The following is a 23,238-nucleotide window of genomic DNA, read 5'->3' as shown; positions in this document are numbered from 1 at the left end:
CTTAGGGTAATACTGAAGAAATAATAGGCACTCAATATTAAGTTATTGATATTTTCAAATGTATCCTTATTTTCTCTTAATAGCAAAGTTTCAGTCTTGAAAGTGGAAACCAACGTTTACATAAATCATTTCACATATTTTATGTAGCAATCAAGGTAAAAAATTGATTAATGGGTGACAGTCTCTTTCCTGAATCTGGAATACCAGAAAAGTTCCCAGCAGCTAGTGTAGCATGGCCACTCAGGCAAGACTGACACAGCAATCTCAACGGTGACAAATTTCAATTCCATGACCCTTCACGTTGCATTGCCCGCTTTCTGGCAGAGGTGCTAATGAGTAGTATCACTGCCAAGGGTGCGTAAAGCAAAAGGGAGAAGGAGATGCCGAGACCTTGCAGAATCTACTTTGAATAATGAAGAATTAAATATTGTTCATCTTAAACTGATTTTTCAGACACAGTGTCAAGAAGCAAACAAGTAACTTTATATACTTGATATCACAGTCTAAGAGTTTCAGAGGAGACGTTTGGCACCTGCATCTGAGTTTAACTCACTTTATGAATAGTCCCTCCCCACCCATTGGGATATGTATAATTAGTTTAAATGTGTTCACTACACCGGTTTATGTGCTTATAGCTGTACCAGCTCAACAATATCCAACTGATCATAAGGTGAAAAAGTAGAGTTAGAAGATCAATGATCATTAAGCATCAGTTTATTTGTTTGCTTATTTATGTACCTCATTCCAAAAAGAATTAAAAATAGTCAAGAGTAACTACTGGAAGGAACCTAAAAAGCCTAGGTTTTTGTGACACAAAAAACATATTTTTTGAGTCATGTTAAGTTTGCTAAATATGATTTGAGCAGTGTTTTGTTTCTTTGTTTTCTTAGTGTCAGCAACTGTACTTGATAGTGGCCAGAAATGGTTGGAAAATGTGATAATGCAAATATGTTACAAAGGGCATTGAAGACAAAAGCAGGAATGAAATTCCTGACTCTGCCCTCAGCCTGGAACCATTGTACAATTAGATGACTGTTGCAAGGAAATATTGAAATTCCAAGTGGGCAAAGGGCATGAACTTAATATTTTAAATACAAATAACTAATAAATATCTGGGAAAATATTAAGCCTCACTACTTATCAAAGAACAAAATATAAACAGCAGCAAATATTTACCTCTCATATTAGCAAAATCTTTTATAAAATGAGAAAACCTAATTCTGATTCAGGTATAATGACAACCCTCTCATACACTTGTTATTGAGAGTATAAATTATTACAACTGTTTAGGAAAAGTGTTCATCAGTATGTATCAAAAGTCTTTAAAGTGGTTGTGCCCTTTGACATATTAACTCACTCCTCAAAGTACCATAAATGATCTGTGAAATTGGGAAAGTCATATTAAAAAACATATTCTTTGAAGTGTTTACACTCAAATTTGAACAACCTGAAATTGAGAAATAATTAAGTAAATCAAACTAAATGCAGAGTCAATAAAAATATGTTAACATAGAATTTTAATAACATGAGAAAATGCTTATATTTAATTTAGGGGAAAAAGTATTACATAATTGTATATTGGACATGAGCTCCGTGATATGAAGAATATATAAGAAATGCTCAAAATATTTTAACAATTGCTTCCTCTGAATAATAGGATTTTATTCTTTCTAATTCTCCTAATTTTCTGAATTTCTAAGAAAAACAAGTATTAATTTTACATTTGGCAAAATTATATAGTAATTCTGAATGATCCATAAAGCAAAATGTTAAGTTGCATTGTATATAATTTCACTACATCTGCTGGATGCAGATCTATAAACAGAATTTAGCTGGAGTAAACTTTGGTGGAAGAGAGATAGTAGTTATGGGTCACATCTCAAAAGTCATTAAGATATAGACAGATGATTGTGACATCACAATCGAGAACACAGGCAGCAGTATCCTGGAACTTTAGCATCCCACGGGTGCAGAGCAATTTTTCAGAGGAATAAAAGAGCTTCATGTGTTATTTACAAAGTGCTTTCAATGTGAAATGGCTGAAGATAGCATGAAATCTGAAAAAAGAAGTTGTGCCAACTACTGGTTATATTAAAATTTTTATAAATTAAAAACTATTTACATACACCACACACACACACAACCCACACATAACAATAGCACTTACCTTGCACGCATGGTTTAAAAGGATCGAAAGAACTTATGTGTGTATCTACCATGATACTTGGTACAAAATGTGTTCAATAAAAGTAGCAAGAAGCTTGGTTTCCCAGGGATTACAGAAATCACTGGTTGCAGAACAGAAAAATAATCAGCACTCAGGAATCCACAAAGATGTCCTGAGAATCACAACACAGTGATGTGGAGTTTCAGATGAGCAACATGCAGACATCCAAGCAGGTAGGCCACACTAGAGAGTTCAATCAATGGGAACTATTAGCTAAAATGATGGATTTGGAGTATCTAACAAGAGTTTAGCAAATAATAACTACTTTATAAATATTAAAATTTAAAATCCCAACAATCTTGTAACCAGTAACCAGAGTTAAACGTAAAAAATAATCTATTTTGCCCAAGTGATACAGGTGCTCTCAGGGGTACAAAGTTCCGGGGCACCTTGTCTTGCTATGTGTAGTATAAGCTCTTTAGCCTGGGATTTATGCATTGTATAGGCTGGTCCAATCTGCCTTTCAGTCTTTACTTCCTGAAACATCATGTACATACCCTGTGCTGCTTGCTATTTGTCTGTTTCTTTGTCTGTTCCTTTGTTCCTGTATAAATCCCCTCTGCTCACCATTTGTTGAATGAACAACCGAAGAAACGAACAATTATAAAGATAAATGTACGGTAGCATATTATCCACTATTTTGCTTAAGCATATAAAAAAACAACATAGAGGCCTCTTTGAATCTCTGCTGATGTTGCACAGATTGATTTTTAATTATTTTTTTGTTGTCTGTTCATATGTTTCTTGAAATAAATATGTGATTTTCAAGACTGACGTGACCATTTGGTTTGCAGCGGCTGCCGCAGCAGACATGGCTTACCACCATATCAGACCTCCCATCGGCTATTCCATTCCCAAGCCCATATCATCTCTGCTGATGCGAGGGTGGAATGCATGTCCTGAAGTGAGTAATTTTTACTTCCTCTTAGAAAATGTGTTATGGTCAACATCTGTCACAAATAGTGTAGCTCCAAAGTCTACTTTCAGTGTGTATTTTAAGACTGTCAAGGCAGGAAGACTGATTTGCTTTCTGCTCTTTAGTCTCTAATTGCCTCAAGAAGTCTGAGTATCTCATATTTCTTTGCTGTTGCTCTCTGATTCTGAAATGTTTCTCACAACTGATTAGTAAGAGACCCTGGTATGACAGATGACTCAGTCTCGTCTCAGCTGCAATTTTATTAACTACGCCTGAACCACACTTAGTCACTTTTTTCAAGAAAGAAGTTTGTCACAAGATGGATTTGTGTGGGCTCTTCACCATGAGGCAGGCCTGCAGGCGAAGACCCCATGACCAGTGGTCTTCTTTGAGCCCAGGGCTCAAGCCCTGGCTTCCTAGTCCTTCTCTAACTCTCTAGTGACTGTATGACAAAGTAGCTAAGAGCATAGATTTAGAGTTTAAATGGAGGAATCAATATTCGGGAAGGGGGCTTCCCTTGTGGCGCAGTGGTTGAGAGTCCGCCTGCCGATGCAGGGGACGCGGGTTCGTGCCCCGGTCCAGGAAGATCCCACATGCCGCAGAGCGGCTGGGCCCGTGAGCCATGGCCACTGAGCCTGCGCGTCCGGAGCCTGTGCTCCGCAACGGGAGAGGCCACAGCAGTGAGAGGCCCGCGTATCGGAAAAAAAAAAAAATTAGGGAAGGAATAAGTAAAGTAGGATACGTAAACAGTGAAAAAAGATTAATACGATCATAGATCTGAGAGAGTAGAGGGGAACAGTCATATAATCCCAGAATGAAATCCCAGATCATCTGTCTGTAGGAAAGGATTCTCCCGAAACGTACCAGACAGATTGGTGTCTACTTTGTTCTCACAGATTGACAAAGGAGGAGATTTCACAACTTCTCTCTTGATATCACAGTTTTATATAGTGTCTAAGAATCCCCCTGCCAGTATGTCTGAGGTCTACTGAAATCCTTGTGTTTTGACGTCAGCCCGCATTGATTCTTCTGCTCTACGTGGAGGGAACTAGTTCACACTCTTCACACTGGAGATCCTCATACACAAAGACCCAATAGCCCTTAATTATCCGGTTCAAACCATCCTAGTTATTTTTATCCTTTTCTTATATGACCTTATATGATTCTGATCCTTCCCAGACACTTTACCTCTCTTCAACAAGGGAGCAGATAAAGTAGGCTGTTGGTATCTCACCAAAGGAGAAATAGAATAAACCCTAGTCTAGATGTTTGGAGAGAAAGCAAATTTCCCATTCTGTTTCTAAAGGCAAAACCAGACCACGTCATTACCCAATCCTACAAGTATACACAAAAACTCTTATGAAGAAAAAGGAAGATAATTATGGAACATGGACTGAGTATCTTGGAAGGAATAACCTCTTCCTCTGACCATTTAATTCACCAGATTATATATTTATTTGTGTAGAATCTTCTCTCACTACCAGAATGTTAGCTCCATAAAAGCAGGGACTTTTTTGTTTGTTCATTTTGTTTTCTTTGCTGCTGTAACCTCCTTACCTAGAACTGTACCTAGTAGATGCTCAAAAATATATGTTGAAGCAATGAATGAATATCACTATTGCTTATCAATGCTTCCAATCCCCTCATCTGAAATTCAATGTTTAGAAAATTGTCTTGAAAAATTACATGACTTAAAATAGTTTGGGGAAAGCTTTCTTTGTCTTTCAGTATGAATCTCAGGCATATTTTCTGGGAATAACTGTGTCAGGCACCTAATCCAGAATTTCCTTCTCTCCTTGGGGTATGAAATATTCTAAAATATACCATAACAATCAAAGGGAATCCCTTTTGTTTTTATTAACTGACTCTTCATGATTATAGATAAGGGACATGGAAGTTTTAATTTGGAGTAAAAGCAAGTCATTGGCACTTCTAAAAGCATTTTTTAGGTAGGATGGGTACCAGAAGTAACAGTTTGGAAAATGAGAAAGAGAAACCAGAATAGAATCAAAGGAAAATGCTATTAAGGATTAAAAATAAAAATACTAAGAGGTCAAAAATTGAGTGCTTAGTAGAAAAGTCTTGTTGTTAAGCAGGGAAGTACAGGGCTCTGGGGATGAGGTTCTCCCAGAGGAGGATGGAGAGAAAGTATAATAGGAAAGCTAAGTCTCTGACTGGCTGGCAATATTTGTACTTGTCAGTCAGGTGGCTCCCGGTTTGGCTGTAGTATCCATCTCAGCATTATAAATTTGAGCTGTTTCTGTATGTGACATGCCTAAGTCATCATTGCATTGCCCAGTAAGGTCTTCACCTAGGCAGTAAGCTAAGTACTGAGGAGAAAGGGAACAATGGGCTAGTTTTCACTCTTTCCTTAAATAATTATTTACTTAGTCTCTACTATATACAGCCCCAGGGATGGGTGAGGAGATTCAATCGAGATGTGCTCTTAATGGCGCTTAAGATCTAGCGGTTATATGGAGATTAATAGAATAAACACATTACTGGTTTTATAGTTACAAGCCAAGATGAAGGAAACCAAGATTAGATGAGAATGAATGCTAAAGGAACACTAGCAAGTGGGGGACAAAGAGCTAGGTCAGGGAAGTCTTCCTGGAAGAGGTGATACTTGAGCTGAGATTATAAGCATAAATAGGAATTTGATGAATGAATGGGGTTGGTGAGAGAGAAAGAGTTTAAGGAAACAGAACATGGGCCAATTCATTGTGAGAAAAGACACAAGGGAGAGACTTAGTTATTGGAACATTGTAGCTACTGAGGGGCTATACCAGACCCTCATTTGAAACAAATTCATATTTAGATCTAAACACTAACATCATGCTGCCTGGTCATTGTTTGCTAGGTTATCAACTTCACTTCTCATTCTTTGTTTTATGTCTGTCTTTGCTTCATTCCTTAAATTTGAAACACATTATTGTCTCCTGTGCATGTCTTCTTAGTCAAGACCTATAAAAATAGAAGAGGACAATGAAAACACTAGCCTATTAGAGATAGAGGGTGCTTGCTGGAAAACAGTGAGAAGTGGGAAAAAGTTCTGATAATTAGATGGAATCAGATTTTGGAAAGCTTTGGAAACCAGACTAGGGAATTTGGACATGAAATTAGACAATTATATTTTGTCTCTAAAGTAGTGAAAGATATGATAAAAGTAATTTTCTGGAAAGTTCATCAGAGTTTGGTATGAAGGATTTATTCACTTAAAGAATTGTATATAGCTCCTGTGGTGAGGCAGGCACTGAATTATCTCATAGTGTGCACTGGAATAGCTAAGCATTGTTTCTTAGTGTAGGCTGTGTATTATATGCTCCACATTACCCTGGAATGTTTGTTAAAATGAAGACTCTGGGATCCTATTCTAAATCTACTGAATCAAAATCTCTGGGATGGAGCCTGGGACTTTGCATTTTAACGTGCACCCCAGGTGATTTGTGCCCAATAAAGACAGAGAACTAGTGGGGTGACACAGAAGCAAAAGACACTGAAGTCAGAGTCTCTAGCTGGGCTGCTATTGCAGTAGTAATCCAGTTGGTTACAACACAAAGACTACAATGGTTACCATGGGGATTCGGGCGCAGGGGTAAGTGTGAGAACTACTTCAAAGGAAACATAACAGAAGGAGGGAAAAGACCGGATTTACGAAGTGGATGAGAGGAAAGAGTCCAGGAGAACTGTCATCACTGCCTTCTGAATGAAAGCTAGTGAACAGAGTACTTTTAAACCCTTAGATATGAGGGACATTGTTGGCAGTGACAAACAAAGCTAACAGCTCTGCAGTAAAATGAAGGTGCTTAAAAGAAAATAGGAAAAGGGAAAAGAAAGATAGTTACAGAGAAAAAGAGTAACCTGCTCTACAAAACTGAGGGAGCTGGCAATTAGAATACAGTAAACTTAATGTGCAAGAAAAAGTTGGCATAGATGCTCTTCTTACCTTCAAGGTGCTTGACAAAAGGAAGTGGGATCCGGGGAGGCAGACAGATGGCATAGGAGTTGAGCTCGAGGAGGGAGGGGAGAAGAGTCAGAGTTAAAAGCAAGAACATTTTGAATCCAGGGAAAGAAGAGAGATAATAAGTTTAGGAAGTTTTCAAAATAAGAAAGTTGTCATTTGCTACCAATTCTGAATAGGAAAGAAAACAGGAAATGGGGCATGTAAGCAATATTTACATTGTTCTAATAGCTTTTAAGCTTTATAATATTGCCGCATGTAGCTATAAAGATATAGAGACTTCGATATAGAGAAAGGGGAAGAGAAAGTTAGTTGCATTTGTGACCTTTTTTCCCACTAGAAAATATGAAATATTATAGTATTCTATACCATGATGTTAGGCTTTCAACATTTTACTAGGATATCACTAATAATATTGAGTATACCTCTATCTTTCAAATAAGTGTGGCTTTGAATAAGAAATGCTTATTCTACTATGGCTTTTAAATCTAATATTTATAAAGACATTTCTCTCCTGTGCATAAGGAAGAATACTCACACCAAACAGTAGTGGCATGCCAAACTCAAGAGCTCAAGCCTTGAAAGCTTACATGCTAATGGGTTATTTAGTTTTCAAAATCTTAAGTTAATAACAATTGGCAATAAAGCTTGTTAATATTCCTTTTGTTCTGGAGCTATTGTGTTGATTTTGAAGTCCCATTTGTTCTAAAATGTTTGAAGTCGAGGTCTCCACCTAGTGGATTTATAGGATTTTACAGATTTTACAGAAATGACCTACTACATCTGGAAATCCTTAAATTTTTCTCTTAGAGAAATAACAGTTTGTAAAGACTTCTACTTAGGATCTAGCATAATTGTCAATAGAACAGTCGCAAATGGTTGAAATATGCCAATATGCATATCAGCTAGACTACAGTTAACAAACAAAGCTCAATTTTTATTTTCATACCATAATTAGGAAAACAGATCAGGCACAAGTATGAATGTATAATCATCTATGTCGAAAGAAATATTGTTATACCACTAATTGAGATGTGTATAGTAATTTCCATAAAATAATCATCAAGTGTAAATCTGCTCAAGTACTTTTCTTATTTAATCTTTCATTTGCTTAAGGCTTTTTTTTTTAATGTTTGTTTTCTTTTCCAGGATGAGGCACAACTCTTCTTTCCCATTTTGCCATTCCTTAGAGAAGCAAACTCAATTAATTGTGTCAAACATATCTCGTGGCTCTTTGATTTTTGCATTATATTCAACTGTGTACTTTTATCTTATTGATAACAAAGAGTTAATGAAGATTTTTCCTCCAAAATACTGCATTTGAAATGCATGCAAAGGCTAGGGAGTGTCTGTGTGTCCTTTTGAAGAAAGCTAAAGTAGAAAAGGATTATTATTTGAGTTATTTTTTTCACTTTGTTCTGCTTCTAAAGGTGATGAATTAACGTATTCAGCAGATGGTGGACACAATGTAGGTTTAGGAGCAAAGTTTTCAGCTTCATTTATTCTTCTAAGAATTAGAGACACCTTATTTTCTGCCTCAAAACTAATGTCTCTTAACTCTGGTAATGTCTCCCCTGTCATTGCACCTTCTTTATGTGCACTGTTATCTTTATCTGTTTGAAAATTTTGAACTTCTCTCAAATCATGCATATTACTGTTAATTTTAAGATCTGTTTCACTACAAGGTAGTCTATTTTTGGTTTCATGGGAACTTGTCATTCTCAAATCCTTAGCTGTAATAGTCGCCTCAACAGAGTTTGAATCATATAATATATGTTTTTCACTTTTTCCATTTTCCCAAGTTTGTTGCTTTTCTTTTGTGGTGCTATTTAAGGTCATCTGTGTGGTGCTAATTAACATACTAAAATTTGCCTTGCTTTCATCGAACATTTTTTTCTCTTCTTTCCCTACTATTTTTATCTGCAGTGCTTCAGTGCCATCATCTCTGGGCAATGCATTTGTGCTGTCAATTCCTTTTTCACTACTATTGGTTAGAGGCCAGATGGCTTGAGTACTAAGAGAGGTACTGATATCCTTGGGAAGCTCTCTTTTATTTTGGTATGGAATAGAATTTGTCTTCATAAATGTAAAGTTGCCCTTGGATTGTGTTCGGGAAATAGGAGAGGAATCATAAGTTTCTGTTTTAGGAAGTTTCTTTTCTACATCATTTCCCTCACCCATAACACAAATTTCCACAATTGGATGTGATATTTTGGGTTCTGTCATTAACGTTTTTTCTTCGTTTCCAAGTTGTTCGTGACTTGAGAGTTGCTCTGCATGTTGTAAGGTTTGATTTTGATCTAAAGTATGTTCCTTGTAGGTTTCAGTCCTGTGGATTTGATTCCCCAGGGACAAAGAAAACTGATTTAGCTCACTGGTCTTTGATTTGTCCTGCTCCATGTTTTCAGTGGGCTCTGTCACCCCTTGGTCAGTAGCCCCCCTAAAATGATGGGATGGTAAAATATCCCTTCCTATGTTTTCCAAAGTCGCTGGTAAATAACAAGGAATGCCCAGTGCAAGGCGAGCTGCACCTCCCACTTGCTCAGTCGAGACGGGGGAGTGTGACTGCCTGTGTTCAGTCACAGTGGGTGTTGGCTGACGCAATGTTGATGGGTTTCCATCAGGAATATGACCCATAGGGTGACAGTTGCCTTCCATAGAGCTCTGGTTGGCCACTGACAAGTTGTCAGCACTGAAGAGAGGAGCCTTTTTAATGTTTTTTCTGTAATATGGGGTCTGCTTTGGGGTATGTTTGAGAGGCAGCCGTTTTGCAGTGAATCTAACATAGTTGTTACTCTCTGACTGTTGGTGAAAATCTGCAGAGGACACAAGGTTTATTTTGGCTTCTTTCTCAGAAACTTTGGAGAATTTATTAGAAGGTGACAACACTTGTCTGCGTTTCTTTGGGAATTCTGGCAAGGATTTTTCTGGATGGACTCTAACTTTTCTAAAAGGGTTTAAATTTAATTTTATCCTTAAATTTTGTCCTTTAATTTTCCCTTTGAAGTCAGATTGATTGGTTCTCTTCTTTTGCAGAATTTGTGGATCAGTAAGCCATTTTCCTCCTTTGTTTCTCTCCTGAGGATTGCTACATTTTTTGAGATCCAAGTTGGTCAGGTGGTTACTTTGATTTTTCTGCTCTTTCCAATGGCTTGATGTTTTGGATGACATCACCAAACTATTTTTTTCTACTAAATCAGGATGATGGAAGCTAACCCTCTTAGGGGAATATGTTTTCTTGATTTTTGTTGATAACCCCAGTAACTCCATGTTGTCCTCACTCATGAGGAATTTTTCTATTGCTCTGTTAATTTGGATTTGCTCTTTCTTGAGCTTCGAAAGTTCTCGACGATTTGGCTTCCTTTCTTTCACATAATCTTGAAATTGATCACAGGGCACATATTTACAGATAAGACAACTGTTTGGCTGCAAATACCCAGGCCTGCTTCGTGTTAACAGCCCACAAGGATCATCATATTTTGATCTATGTTTTTGTAAGGTTTTTTGTACAGAGTGTTCCTCAGGCTCACAAGGCTTGGATGATGAGCCTGTAATAAAATGTCTCAGCCTGTGTGGTTGTAAGCCATTGTGTCCTTTTTCTATTGGAGGCTGCCATGATTCATTTGTTAAATGCTTTTCAAGATTTTCTCTTGCCAAGGCTGAAGCAGATGTTGCATATCTTCTACTAAATGTGTCACTGCTGATATCTGCTGAACAATAAATGCAGGAATTTAGCACTGAGCAGAGTTTTATTACCCCAACCAAACAGACGCTTAGAAGCCTTATGAGAGGTGCAAAAAGGACTCCTCTGATTATGGCAATTCTTGAAAATTTCCTAATTTTTAACCAAATCCTCAAGGGACATTCGGCAGTTTGGTGTGTTTGCAATGGCACTCTTTATGGCCACATTTTAATCAGTTGTGATGCTGATGTAAAAGTTGTGGAATTAGAAATTAAAATATTCATAGTTGTAAATCTTTAGATTAGTTGTCCATTAGGTTAGCTTTAAATATGAATAATATCTAAATTCTTTCCAAGTGGCTATAGTAATTTCTTTCTCAATTCATTTACCACTTGGGACTAAATATTAGGAAGAACATAATAAAATATTGAGTAATATATAGGTTTCAAGCAGATAATAACCTCAACAATAACAGAGAAATACTTGTGATGTTACTGGTTCCAATAAGGCAGAGTCCGTATCTGGTTTACTTGGCATCACTTAATATTCATTAAATATTTGTTAAATGAATATGTGGTTTGGACTATGGCCTGGTCTGTGTTGAAAGAATCTGTCTGAGACTCTTAAATGGTACATGTTAATACAATATTTATTAATGATACATGTTAAATAATATTAATGACAAAAATATTAGTAATATTTCACCATTAATTGAGCATAAGAGGTAGGCATCGTGTTAAATATTGTACATTCATTTTTTCATTTAAGAGACCTGATCCCTTGGACAAGTCCTATTTTCCTAGCACATTTACAGAGGAAGAAACAAGTTTAGAGAGGTTGCATGTTTTCTCCCAGTCACATGTCAACTAAATGATATGGCAGAATTTGACCCAGGTCTGTCTGATACTAAACCGTATCCTCTTCCACAATGCATATTAAGTTTAAAATTACATCTTACCAGTGTACTTTTTCTTGTTTTGTGAAATTGGTTTATCCAAAGGAAGAAAGAAGTATTCCTTTCAGTGATAGAAAGAAAGAGGTGAAATAAGCCCCAACTTGCATCCAGTTCTAATCTAAGATCTAACTTCAACTCTCTGAGTAACCTTGAAGAAGCCATTTACTCGCTGGATATCAGGAGATTAGACTAGTGGGAACTTTATGTGGGTATAAAATTCTTCCGGGGAAAGAACTGCTAGCCTTTAACATATCCTAAGAGAGTTCTGTGGCTCAAAGATAAATATTAAAAGCTATTGGACTAGATCACCTCTAAAATCTCCTCTACCCCTGACATACCGTAATTCTATATTTCCGAGTTAGAAGCCCTAATTAGAGTGATATTGCCTCTTACAGACTTCTATTCTGGAGCAGGTGTGGTCTTGAACGTTTTCTCTCCAATAACTGTCCTTTCCAGCTTCAGTACAATGCCTGGCATGTAGCAAAATTTCAAGTCTTTCTTAAAAGTAATTGTATTGATTTGACAAACCAGTATTTGAGTGAAACAAGAGACTGGGTTTTAAATGGTTAAGAGGCCACTTTCCCTTTAGTATAGGAGTTTCCTACAGAGAAGTGAAGGCTCTGGACAAAGCTAAAATGAAACATCTACCTAAGGTATGATTCTATTGAAAGGCTAAGTGCTTATTGCTTTATAAAATAAAACCTATCTGATCGGGTTTCTATGGCAGATGTTTTCCTACTTAGCCATTCCTCTTTTCAGTCAAATCATCAGGCCCCCGAAACTGGTAAGATCTGAAGTCTGGGGGATGCAATGGCATAAACTCACATCCTGCTTTATACCACATATGGAATAACATACAGTTTTGTTCTTTTCCAATTGTCCCCAGATCCATCCTTAGGGCCAGATCCCCATGGTAAGAATTTCTTGGTGCAGCACCTCTGTCATTCATATTCTGAGAGAAAGCTCTGCCTGTTGTAAACCAATTCAAATAAATGACAGGAACCTCTTGACAGAGCAGCTGTCAAAGGTTTCACTGTTGAGCCTGAAAGCATTGCCTTACTATTCAGGGAGAAAAGGGAAGACATTTAATTCATTGCCTCCACCTAAATATTGACATCGCCCATGTACAGTGGGTAGATGTCACAGCCAGATTCACTCGGCTCCCAACATGGGACAATGAATTAAGTCCTGACTTTCCCTGAACTGGGAAGTTATCATCCCTGACAGCTCAGCAAGCAAAGTATGTGTCTTGACATCATTCCTGAAATGAATCACTAGCATTAGAAGGCCGATTCTTCTAACATGTCACGCTCTGGGAAGGTTGCTTACTGTAGAACTAGCATTAGACTCGAAGGATGTTGGAATAGAAGCCAATACTCAGCCTCCTATAAATCTTAAGAGCACTATTGCTATTTAAAAGGCTTCTTAAAAACAAACAAACCAAAAAAACACATTGTTAGGTGTCGGGTCACAAAATTCACTTGCCGATGGGCACAAGGTGTACTCTCAGCTCCTGAGGTTGGGAAGTGTTCATCTACACCTCACTCCATACGCACAGATACATGTCCATTGTCTTTAGGAGAGGAATAGGCTGGTGCCACGATGACTTTTATGGCATTTCTCTTTTGAGGAAATCAAAGGAGGCTACCCTTTCAGAGGGATTTAAACAGAGTGGGATTTTCTAAAACAAGACAACTCACCTATTGTTCTTGTGACATGCTGTGGCAGAGTTTGAGGTTGGACTTCCCCAGGCTCACGATTCCTCAGCTTTTCAACTCTCTTTGGACAATATCTTGTAGGTAAGCTGGCTTCATTAAAAGCTGCCATATTCCCAGGAGGCTCTGAACATCCTGACTGCAGCAGTCTGCCACCAAAGCAGAAGAAAGTACCGTCTGCCCCATGGCCCTTCCCTTTCAGGTTAAGGGCTGTGGACTCAGAGGCCAGTACTGCTTGATGGCTGTTTTCCTGTAAGAGCGGCATTTCCTTTCTGGACCCCACAATGGACATGACCTTTATCTCGTTTTCCTGGGTTAAGTGGCAGTTACAGCATCCCTCAGCGTGGTAATTTCTTGCCTCATGATCACGCAGGGATTCATCGAAGGTTCTGCAAGGAAGGTTTTCTGTGTGTTCATTTGCTTTGCCTTGTTGGAGTTTCCAGTTAAATACAACTAAACCCAGGCAAGTGAGACCAACAGCTCCTGTGACAAATAGAGAGACTATTAAAAGATAACATCTTAGGAAGAAACATATAAATCATCAAATGTGAAATCCACAAATATCAAGGTTAATGGCTTAAAGGGTGTCCAAATGGGTGGGAAATCTATCACCATTTGGAAAAATATTAGTCCAGACAGAGGATATTTAATCGACATTGTTCTGTTTTCCAATTTGGATCTTTCTTTGTATTGATTAAAAATTATAAGAAACAATACCATCTGGAATGTGTTTGACAGAAAAAGGGGTTTTTTTCATGGACTGAAATTCATTCAAGATAAAATAATTCCTGCATTAAAATTCCTTTTCTGCCTATGGGAAATGAAACTTCCTATTTCTTAATCCCATAGTCAATAAAAATAGACCACATTTAGCATTATACCCTGAAATTCTCATGTATAATAACCTCCTCCACCCAAAGAAAAGAAGATTCTACAAGCTACTGCCATATTTTAATCACCTCTAAAGATTCATCCCCTATCTCAGAATACATCATTGGCTTCTATTAGCATAAAGGTCAAACTCCTTGGCATTCAAGACTGAGTATATTCTTGCCATAACCTTCTTTCCTAGCCTCATTTTTTATCATTTCCCACATTCAAACACTATGTTTCAAACTCTTTAATTAATTAGTCTTAAAATGTACTTCTAAGCCTTTGTGTATTCTCTATGATGCTTCTAATACTTTCTCCTATCTCTGCTTATTTGAATTTCATTTATCCCTTAAAATCTAAGTCTTTTGCTATTTTTTTCCCATCTTGCAAAGATCACTCCCTTCTTTGAACTACCACAATAAAATTATTGACATCTAATCTCAGAATTCCTGGTACAGTCATTTCATGTCCTCTATAGGCTAGCTTATCCTCTAAATAACATTGTAAACGGCAGTGTTTCTCAAACTCAAGTGCAGAGTCTAACCTGTTTCTACCTCACTGTTTCTCATCTCGACAAACGGCATCCTCAACCACATAGATGTTCACACCAAAGTCTTTGAGTTACACCCAACTCTCTCTCTGACACAGTGATTTCCTTTTTTCTTGGCACTTATAACAGTATAAAATTATTGTGTTCACTTATTCATTTGCTTGTTCACTGTCTGTCCTCCCCTGCTAGAATTAAGCACTATGAGGAAATGGATCTTTTCAGTCTTATTTGATATTGTATCTCCAGTGCACTCAACACTGGCACAGAGAGGCATACCAGAATTGTTTATTGAATATTCTTAAATAAACAGAAGGAATTCTGTTTATGAATCCTAATAATGAAAAGCACTGAGTGGTCTCATCTTAAAAATCTCCAAAATGATGATCAGGAGGACATGGCGTCAGTATAGACCGAGTTTGGAGTTCTGCGTTCAGAGTCCAGCTTTACCTATAACTTGCTGTGTGACCCTGGGCAAGTCAGTTGCCCTGGAAAACTCAGTTCCCTGACTCTGGAGATGAGGACAGTGAATAAGATGATACCAGCGTTCTAGACTCCTTGATTGCACTATGCCTGGTTCTGTCCACTGCAGACAACTTTAATGAAAATGTGATGATATTTTTTAAACTTGAAAGAAAAGAGAAGGGTCAGGCATAGTTGTTTCATTTTTTTCTGTTAAAGATGAAGATTAACCAAATAGAATAGCAGTTTCTGGCAAAATCTGCCAACCTTTTTGTAGCTTACCAGATCGTAACGTTTTAAGCCCCATTTTTATTTCTTTGACAACAATACACTCTTGGAAAGTGCTACAACACATTGAAATTATGAAATCTCTATTAAAAACACCATGTTTTTTAAAAGTAGTGGCAAAAGTTAGATCAGAACATTTTAATTGCCAAATCCTAGAGTCTGGGTTTTTCCAAGGGTTTTGGTTTTTAAATGTTAAAAACATGAAAATAATAAAATTTTAGAAACATCTCTGTATCTCTTACATGGAGTAAGAAAACTCAGGATTCAAAGCTCTGTTCTGATACTTTTCTTGGGAACATTTTCTAACCTCTCTGAGCCTTATTTTTCCTCCTCTATCAAACAGGAATAACTAATACCACTCAGAGATCAAGTGAGATAATATATGTGACATGTTTAATTCAGTATTTTGATATAGTAAGATTCAGCGAATCGTCATTGTTATATGTTATTGTGGTTGTAATTGCTGCTGCTGCTTTTTAGGCTTGGTATTGTCCTATTAGATCCTAAAAGCCTCAGCTGTTAAGAAAAAAATTCCAAAACAAATCATTAAGAGAATATTATTATGGCTGATGCAGTTACTAAACCAAATAATACAGGAAAGAAAGACCTAAATTTTCTTAAATGCATGAATCAGCCACTGAAATGAGAGTAGGCATAATCTGATTATGGGATAGAGTTTCTCAGTAAATTGTGTCCAAACCACGAGGAACCACTCACTCTCCCGCTATTGATGCTAGAGCTATGTCTGTGTCACATTACCACTCAGGTATGGTCACTTTCTATTACTGCAGAGAGCAAAAACAGCAGATTAAGCTCGTAGGTAGGCTGAACCTACTATCAAGAAGATGGCTGAATTTTCATTGCCATGGGCATTGTTGCAGTTTTTAAAAAGTATTCTAAGAATATTTCTGAGTTAGAAAGACAACAAAAATGCAAAATTAATGATAAAAATCTCATTGAAGAATTGGAAATGTTAGAGCTTCATGAAAGCTTTCTCTTTTTATCCTCCAGTTCACAGAATAGGAAGTGTCAAGAGGCCAGGTGCCAATTAGCCACTTATCAGTTTTAAATTCACCGAATATGATTTTACATATTACTTGGAATTGTGATGATTTATCTATAGCCAAAGAAGACAATAGAATCAGAGGCCAAATTTTAGTTCTAAGTCTTTTTCCCACAATCTAGAGGGATAGATTATTGACTACACTTTCACTTCAGGAGGAGTAGCACCTTCGAAGGAGTAAATCGGTATCAAAAGTCAGAGCTGTTTTAAAGAGGAATCTCACTTAAAAACAACATCAAAACAACACAAAAACAACACAAAAAAACACAACAACAACACAAAAAAAACCATTACATTTTTATGGTAATTTCACACACAATAACTTAACATGCATGTAATAATATTCATAATTTATCAACATGTTAAGCTTCCTATCATTTTGACAAAGCCTTTGGAACCTTCCAGAATTTTTATCTATTTCTACACTAATGCAGAGTTGCTAACTTGGCAAAATCTTCTCTAAAACTAGACATAAAAGATACCTATAACATACTAAGTATTCTAAGAAACACATTTAAGGAGAAACTCTGTTGCTCTAGTGCTTTTGTCTTTTGTGGTAAATTATTTCTTAGCACGTAAAATTACTGACATGGTTACACATTTTCTAAAACAATTTATCTTCCTGAGAGAATTCCAATTCACTTCCAAGTGAATTTGATTACTGCTGATGGTAGTTTCACTGTCTAGACCTGACACTGGTCTCCATCTATCCTGATTAAAAGGAGCTAAAAATCTGATGTTCAAGTGATTCAACGGAAACCTGCTATGGAATAATTATTTATGGCACATATTCAAAGTATATCAGTTCAGTCCTGAGTGCCATTTGCAAGCCTCTGGTCCTCCAGTGTTGGGGAACCCCCACAAACACACACATCCCCACACACACACACTTCTCATCACCATGGCTACCCACAGGTACAAAGGATTTCACCATGCACTGAAAGCATACAAACATCTAGATATCTTGACAAATCTCATGCATAATTGGTCTTTGACTAATGCCACAAAGCATCACATTAGATCATTCATCCAGTGAGTTGTAATGATAGCTGATGCATAGTTTAAAAAATTTTTAAACTACCATAGAAAATTTAAAGGATTGGATAGTATCCTCTCCTTAGTCAGTTGGGGGGTGGGGTAATGCTCCAAGTTTATAAACAAGTTAGACAAACTGAAATCTTAAAAGAATTCAAAACCCCCAAATAGAAGAAAACCAAGGCTCATAGCAGATTAATCACTTGCCCAAGTCACACAGCAAGTAAGAGCAGAGCCAGGTTTCAAACCTGGATAATCTAACTGCGGAGCTCATGCTTGTATAAGCTGTATATATGCTCTTGTATAACCTTATAGAGCTTGTATAAGCTCTATAGTACTTATACAAGCACTATAGAGCAGGATGCACCTGGTTGTCATAATAGCATCTCCCCCTGCACTTGGTAAAGCCCACTGATTCTCACTCCACCACAGAGAAGCACACCGATGGGAGTGCCTTGAGGAAATAGACTATGTCTCATCACTTTTTTAACCCCTATCTCCCAGCATCTTAGTGAATGTACCAGTACTGAAATATAGACTATTCCCTCATTACAGACAAGAAAACTGAAGTCTGAATAGCAGGTTAATGTACTCAAGATCACAGTGCTAGTTATACCAGGACTAGAGCTCTTGAATTCTGGTTCAAGACCCTTTCCTCTATGTTAGACAACTTCTTTGCAACAGGTAGTTTTTTCAACCTATGCCAAATCAACTAACATCCTCCCACACTACTGACAACCTCTCCCTTCCACAAGCCCTGGAAACGTTCCCCAGTTGCCTGAGAAAGGCATCATTTAGTGTACTTCAAGAATATGGAGAAAAGCTGGGCACACTTCTCCCTGTCATACCTGCAAAGCCAAGGACAGTCAGCAGGGCCACATCCTGCCCTGGGAAGAGGGGACTTCTGTCTTTTAGAGCCAGAGTGAGGTTGGCAGCCTTGGAATTGCAGTTAGTCTCAGACAGCCTTAGCACACTCTTCGCAGTGGCCACAGCCATGGTGGATGGCTGACAATTTAGGTCCTTGGCATTCCTGTGCGTGTGAGCAGAAGACTTTACGTAGTTTCTTAAGAACCAGGCAAGGGGGTAGAGATCACAAGTGCAGCTCCACTGGTTCTTATCTAAGCTCAGAAGGATTAACTGCTTCAGTGGAGTAAAAACACCGGGCAGGACTACTTCCTGTAGTCGAGGCAGCGGCCGGAAGGCATCTTTCCCAATGTAGGAAATACAACTGTTAGATAAATCCAGATGCCTGAGACTGTGGAGATCTGTGCCTCCGAAAGAACTGTCTGTCAGTTTAGTGACCTGATTCCCATCCAGCTGTAGCCGGGTCAGGCCCCTGGTGTTTCGGAACCAAGACCCTTGCGGGGCGCGGAGAGCGTTATTGCTAAGCGCCAGCACCTGCAGACTGCGAAGCTTGCTGAAGCTGTGATCGGTAAGCGAAGAGCTGGATATTTGGTTGTGCTCCAGCAACGACGTCCGCAACTTTGAAAGGGTGTGCAGGGCGTCTTCCCGAACATCCTCCATGCCATTTCTGCTGGAGGAGAGCAGAGCAAGATTAAACAAGAGGGACAGATTTGTGCTCTCTATAGAGGAGAGATATCCATCAGTGATGATTAAAACCCTCGTGGTCACAGGGGCTGCTGTGGAGAAGAAAAGCACAGACTAGAAGCGAGTACACACACGTGGGAGGGGAACACAGTGGAGAGCAGAGATAATCAATACCCTCTGAGTACAATCCTATCACCTGGGTAAGAACAACAAACAAAATGAAAATGATTCTCTGATTTCTCAGTTTAAGGGGAAGGTGGCTCTTTTCAGAATGATGGATTTTTATATTCTTTGTTACCATGACATGTTTATTTGAGAAACACAAACCCATCTGTTCCTTTAGATGTTAAGTTTAATTCATTGTTTTGGATTATCATCATTGATGTTTTTTTGAAAGTGGCTTTTCAGGCTTTCTCTCTGTGAGGCTGTGTACTGACCTGCTCCAGCCCTGCTGGCCCAAGACAGAGTCACTCAACAGCCGAGCCTGTATCTGAGCTTCCTAACCAGTTTTCCACAAGCAATGTATATTTATGCTGTGAAGCCAATCATCTTTTCTTTCAAACATAAAGGTGTGGATTGGGGTGGCAGAAGTGAGAAGGACCGTTGGTTTCTGCTTTTTAGCTCCAGGCTAAAAGTTGGCAACTTGGTAAGGATCTATGTTCTCTCCAGACAACCTGAGGATCTGTCAGTGGGGTTCTCATTATAGTCTGGGCCATCTTGGCCTCCTGTCTAATATCTGTTCCCTCCAATGAAGTCCATCATGTAATGACAGGTGGTACTCAGGGCTTCCAACTGTTAAATCCCTTCACCATAATCACCCTAGAGCTATCACTGCTCTGTCATTAGAAATCAAAGCGTTTTAACTCGATAAAGATGTAATATAATCAGGAGTTATTGTAACACATCTTTATCATGCTAAAATTGTTTTGACTGCAAATGACAGTGTCATAAGGATGGAAGAGTCCATTGTCCCTGGGAGGTCTACAGGTGATATTAGAACAATCAACCATGGGGGAAGTAAATCACAATTCCCTTATGAAATTCAGACTACATCACTGAAACAAAGAGATTTAAAAAAATGTAAAAGACAAAGGATTTCCACAGTGCCTTCTTTTGGAAGAATTGCTCCCATCTCCATAGCACGAGTCATGGGGCTTTTGTTTGGGGGTGTTATTTTTTTAGTATTTATTTTTAGTATTTATTACTGATTATTTGAATTCTATTAATTCTAACCAGTTTGGCATTTTGTTCCTTTCATCATTGTTTTTCATGTGGGCTGAGGGAGTTTTGTTTTTAAGATCCTCAGTCCTCTAGAGATTTCTGACTCTGAGGGAGCAGGCTATTGTTTCTGTCAATTACTTCTTGTCTAGGACCAGACAGGCTCCACTTGCAAATCATCCATTTAAGTCTCTGTGTTTATGAAATCTAACTTCACAAATGTGACACTTCGTAAATGAGAAGGAATATATAGAGGTGTAGCAATGTAGATGAGCAATATTTGTTTCTTACAAACAGCTATCTCTGATCAAAATTTAAAAATGTAGTGAAGTCAGATCTATCTGAGAGGATGGGAGTTTAGTGTTTGTTAAGTGTTTTCTATACAGATCGGAGACAATATACAAGGAACTAGCCTTGAAACTGTCTCTTTCCTGTCAGGAATGACAATGCCATCTACCTCTTAATTCTCATGGGGTCATAGGATTTTAGAAATGAAAGAACTCATTTTCTTCCACTCGATCTTAGACTTGTTTCTGAAATTTTTCCATTGGCATGGTTTATAGCTTGTTTATCTCTTCTTGGATATCAGGATGTAAATCACATTCTCCTCAAATTTGTTAATAAGATGTCTTATTAAATTGTTGACTTAAGCAAGCAATATGTAATGAATACAGGCAGTGTATCTTGTTAGCATTTCTACAGCTCATTTACTACCAATAAAAAAAGACTACACTTTCAAAATTAGATGCACTTTGATAATAATCTGTTTTGCTGGTACATCACTTAATCTTACTAATGCTGAACAATTGCACTTCAGGTTCCTGATTCGTTGATATTTCTTCCAGCCTGTGGTAGGTTTCAAATCTGCACAGAGTGTGGACAAAATATAATTAAAATGATCAATTTTTTTCTTTTATTAAAAAAAGTATGTAACAATAAAATGGTGGTATTCTTTTATAAGAGCAAAATACCTCAGTTACCTCTGAAGGTCTTAAAGTAGTTTTGGTTAAGACCACCAGGGACGAACAGGAAAATAAAATAATATTATCAATCTTTAGTCACTAAAGAAAGCTTGCTCTTTAAAAGTTTACCTCTTTCAGACTGAGCCGAGAGATCAGTCAATACAAAGAAAGGCATAGCAATGAATTTGTCAGGTACACTGAACACTGCTTTTTAGAGTTACTGGTTTTATTACCTACTATATGGGTTATCTGGTGACAGAGAGTTACATCCTTGGTGCACACCATACATGATGCAGGGCAGGCTGCCACCAACTGCAGCATAATAGCAAAGAGATGAGCCATCCACCTGAAAGGAAAGTAGAGAGCAATGCACATCATAATGTTGGCATTTATTATCCAGGGATTTCAGTATATTCAGGTCATGAGGCATTTTGGTGATTTCTGGTTTTTAATGGGCACTTTGGCTTCTCACATGATGCTAGATAAATGGCTGAAATCCGTAATTTGAATAGAATTTAAACTGAGCCGTTATAAGGAGCAAGGATATAGTGTGCAGCACAGAGAAATATGGCCATGATTTGTAATAACTTTAAATGGAGTAAAATCTATAAAAATATTGAATCACTATGTTGTACACCTAAAACTAATATAATATTTTAAATCAACTATGCTTCAACAAATATATATGTATACCCACAATAAACAAAAACACAAACTGAACTGTTAAAGCATTTGACCATAAATTCAGAGAACTCACATCCAAGGCACAGCCATTAATATAGATTATTAAAAAATTAAGTTACTTTGTAAAACACTTGATAGTTTGTTGAACTTTTGCAAATACATTACCTTATTTAATTCTTTTAATTTGGCAATTCAATTTGAAGCTGAGAAAACTGAAGTTCAGAATGGTTAATAAACCATCCAAAGTCACATAGCTATTAGGTATTTAACACCAAGTCTTTTAACTCCAAATCCAGTGTTCTTTCTAGTATGCAGAACCTAATCTCAGGCACTGAAACATATATTTACAATGAAATTATTCTTCACAGATATAGATGCCACAGATAGAGAGGGAGAATGAAGGAGCATTAAGATCACAAGCTCTACCTAGCTTTGAATTCAGCTCTCCTATTTACTGATTATACTATCTTAGATAAATTATTTAATTTTTCTTATTTTTTCCTTTTCATGTTGAAAATAGAAATAATAAATGCCTACATTACAGAGCATTATGAGTTAGATAAAATGTTCTAAGTGTTTAGTAAGTATCATAGTTTTACCATTATTTCAGCTCTCCAATGAAATATTAACACCGTCTTGGATTTAATGTTCCAAAAAAAGCCATACATTTATAATGTATTCCCTGATTGGTTTAAAAAAAAAACTTAAAGCAAATTATAATAAAAAACCTTCTACCCATACAAAAAGTTTGAAAATAAAATAAAATGTAAAAAAACATAAAACTATTAATTCTATCATTCTTTCAACAAGTATTTATTGAATTCCTTCTGTGCTCCAGGCATTGCTGAAGGCACTGGAGATAGAATAGCGAGTGATAAACTCCTGCCCTCATTGGATGGACATGCTACGAAGGGATATAAACAATAAACAAAAAATATGAAAATATGTATTAAGTCATCTGGTGATAAGTTCTATGGAATAAGTAGGGCAAATATGGTGACAAGAAAAAACTGATAAAGTAACATTTGAACAAAGACCTGGGAAAGATGAAGGGTGCTGATCAGTCCAGGTGGGAAGAATGGTAAATGCAAAGTCCCTGAAG

General features: G+C 37.4%; 2 protein-coding genes across 2 annotated transcripts in view; one reads left to right on the top strand and one right to left on the bottom strand.

Moving 5' to 3' along the window:
- The window catches only part of TNNI3K (TNNI3 interacting kinase), a 287,754-nt gene that overhangs the window by 200,286 nt on the left and 64,230 nt on the right, over positions 1–23,238 (top strand). The window contains exon 21 of the mRNA XM_060142530.1: positions 3,022–3,131. Within this exon, the coding sequence (XP_059998513.1) occupies positions 3,022–3,131 (110 nt within the window). The remainder of the gene's footprint in view (positions 1–3,021; positions 3,132–23,238) is intronic.
- On the bottom strand, positions 8,476–21,773 carry LRRC53 (leucine rich repeat containing 53). The gene is made up of 4 exons (XM_060142873.1): positions 21,686–21,773; positions 18,573–19,364; positions 13,442–13,939; positions 8,476–10,811 (listed from the first exon to the last, which is right to left on the bottom strand). Exons 1-4 carry the CDS (start codon positions 21,771–21,773, stop codon positions 8,476–8,478), a joined length of 3,714 nt encoding a protein of 1,237 aa, XP_059998856.1.

The sequence above is a fragment of the Lagenorhynchus albirostris genome, chromosome 2, assembly GCF_949774975.1.
Source record: "Lagenorhynchus albirostris chromosome 2, mLagAlb1.1, whole genome shotgun sequence".
Classification (NCBI taxonomy): Eukaryota; Metazoa; Chordata; class Mammalia; order Artiodactyla; family Delphinidae; genus Lagenorhynchus; species Lagenorhynchus albirostris.
The sequence above is the reverse complement of the archived record's forward strand: the minus strand, read 5'-3'. Positions and strand labels throughout refer to the sequence as shown.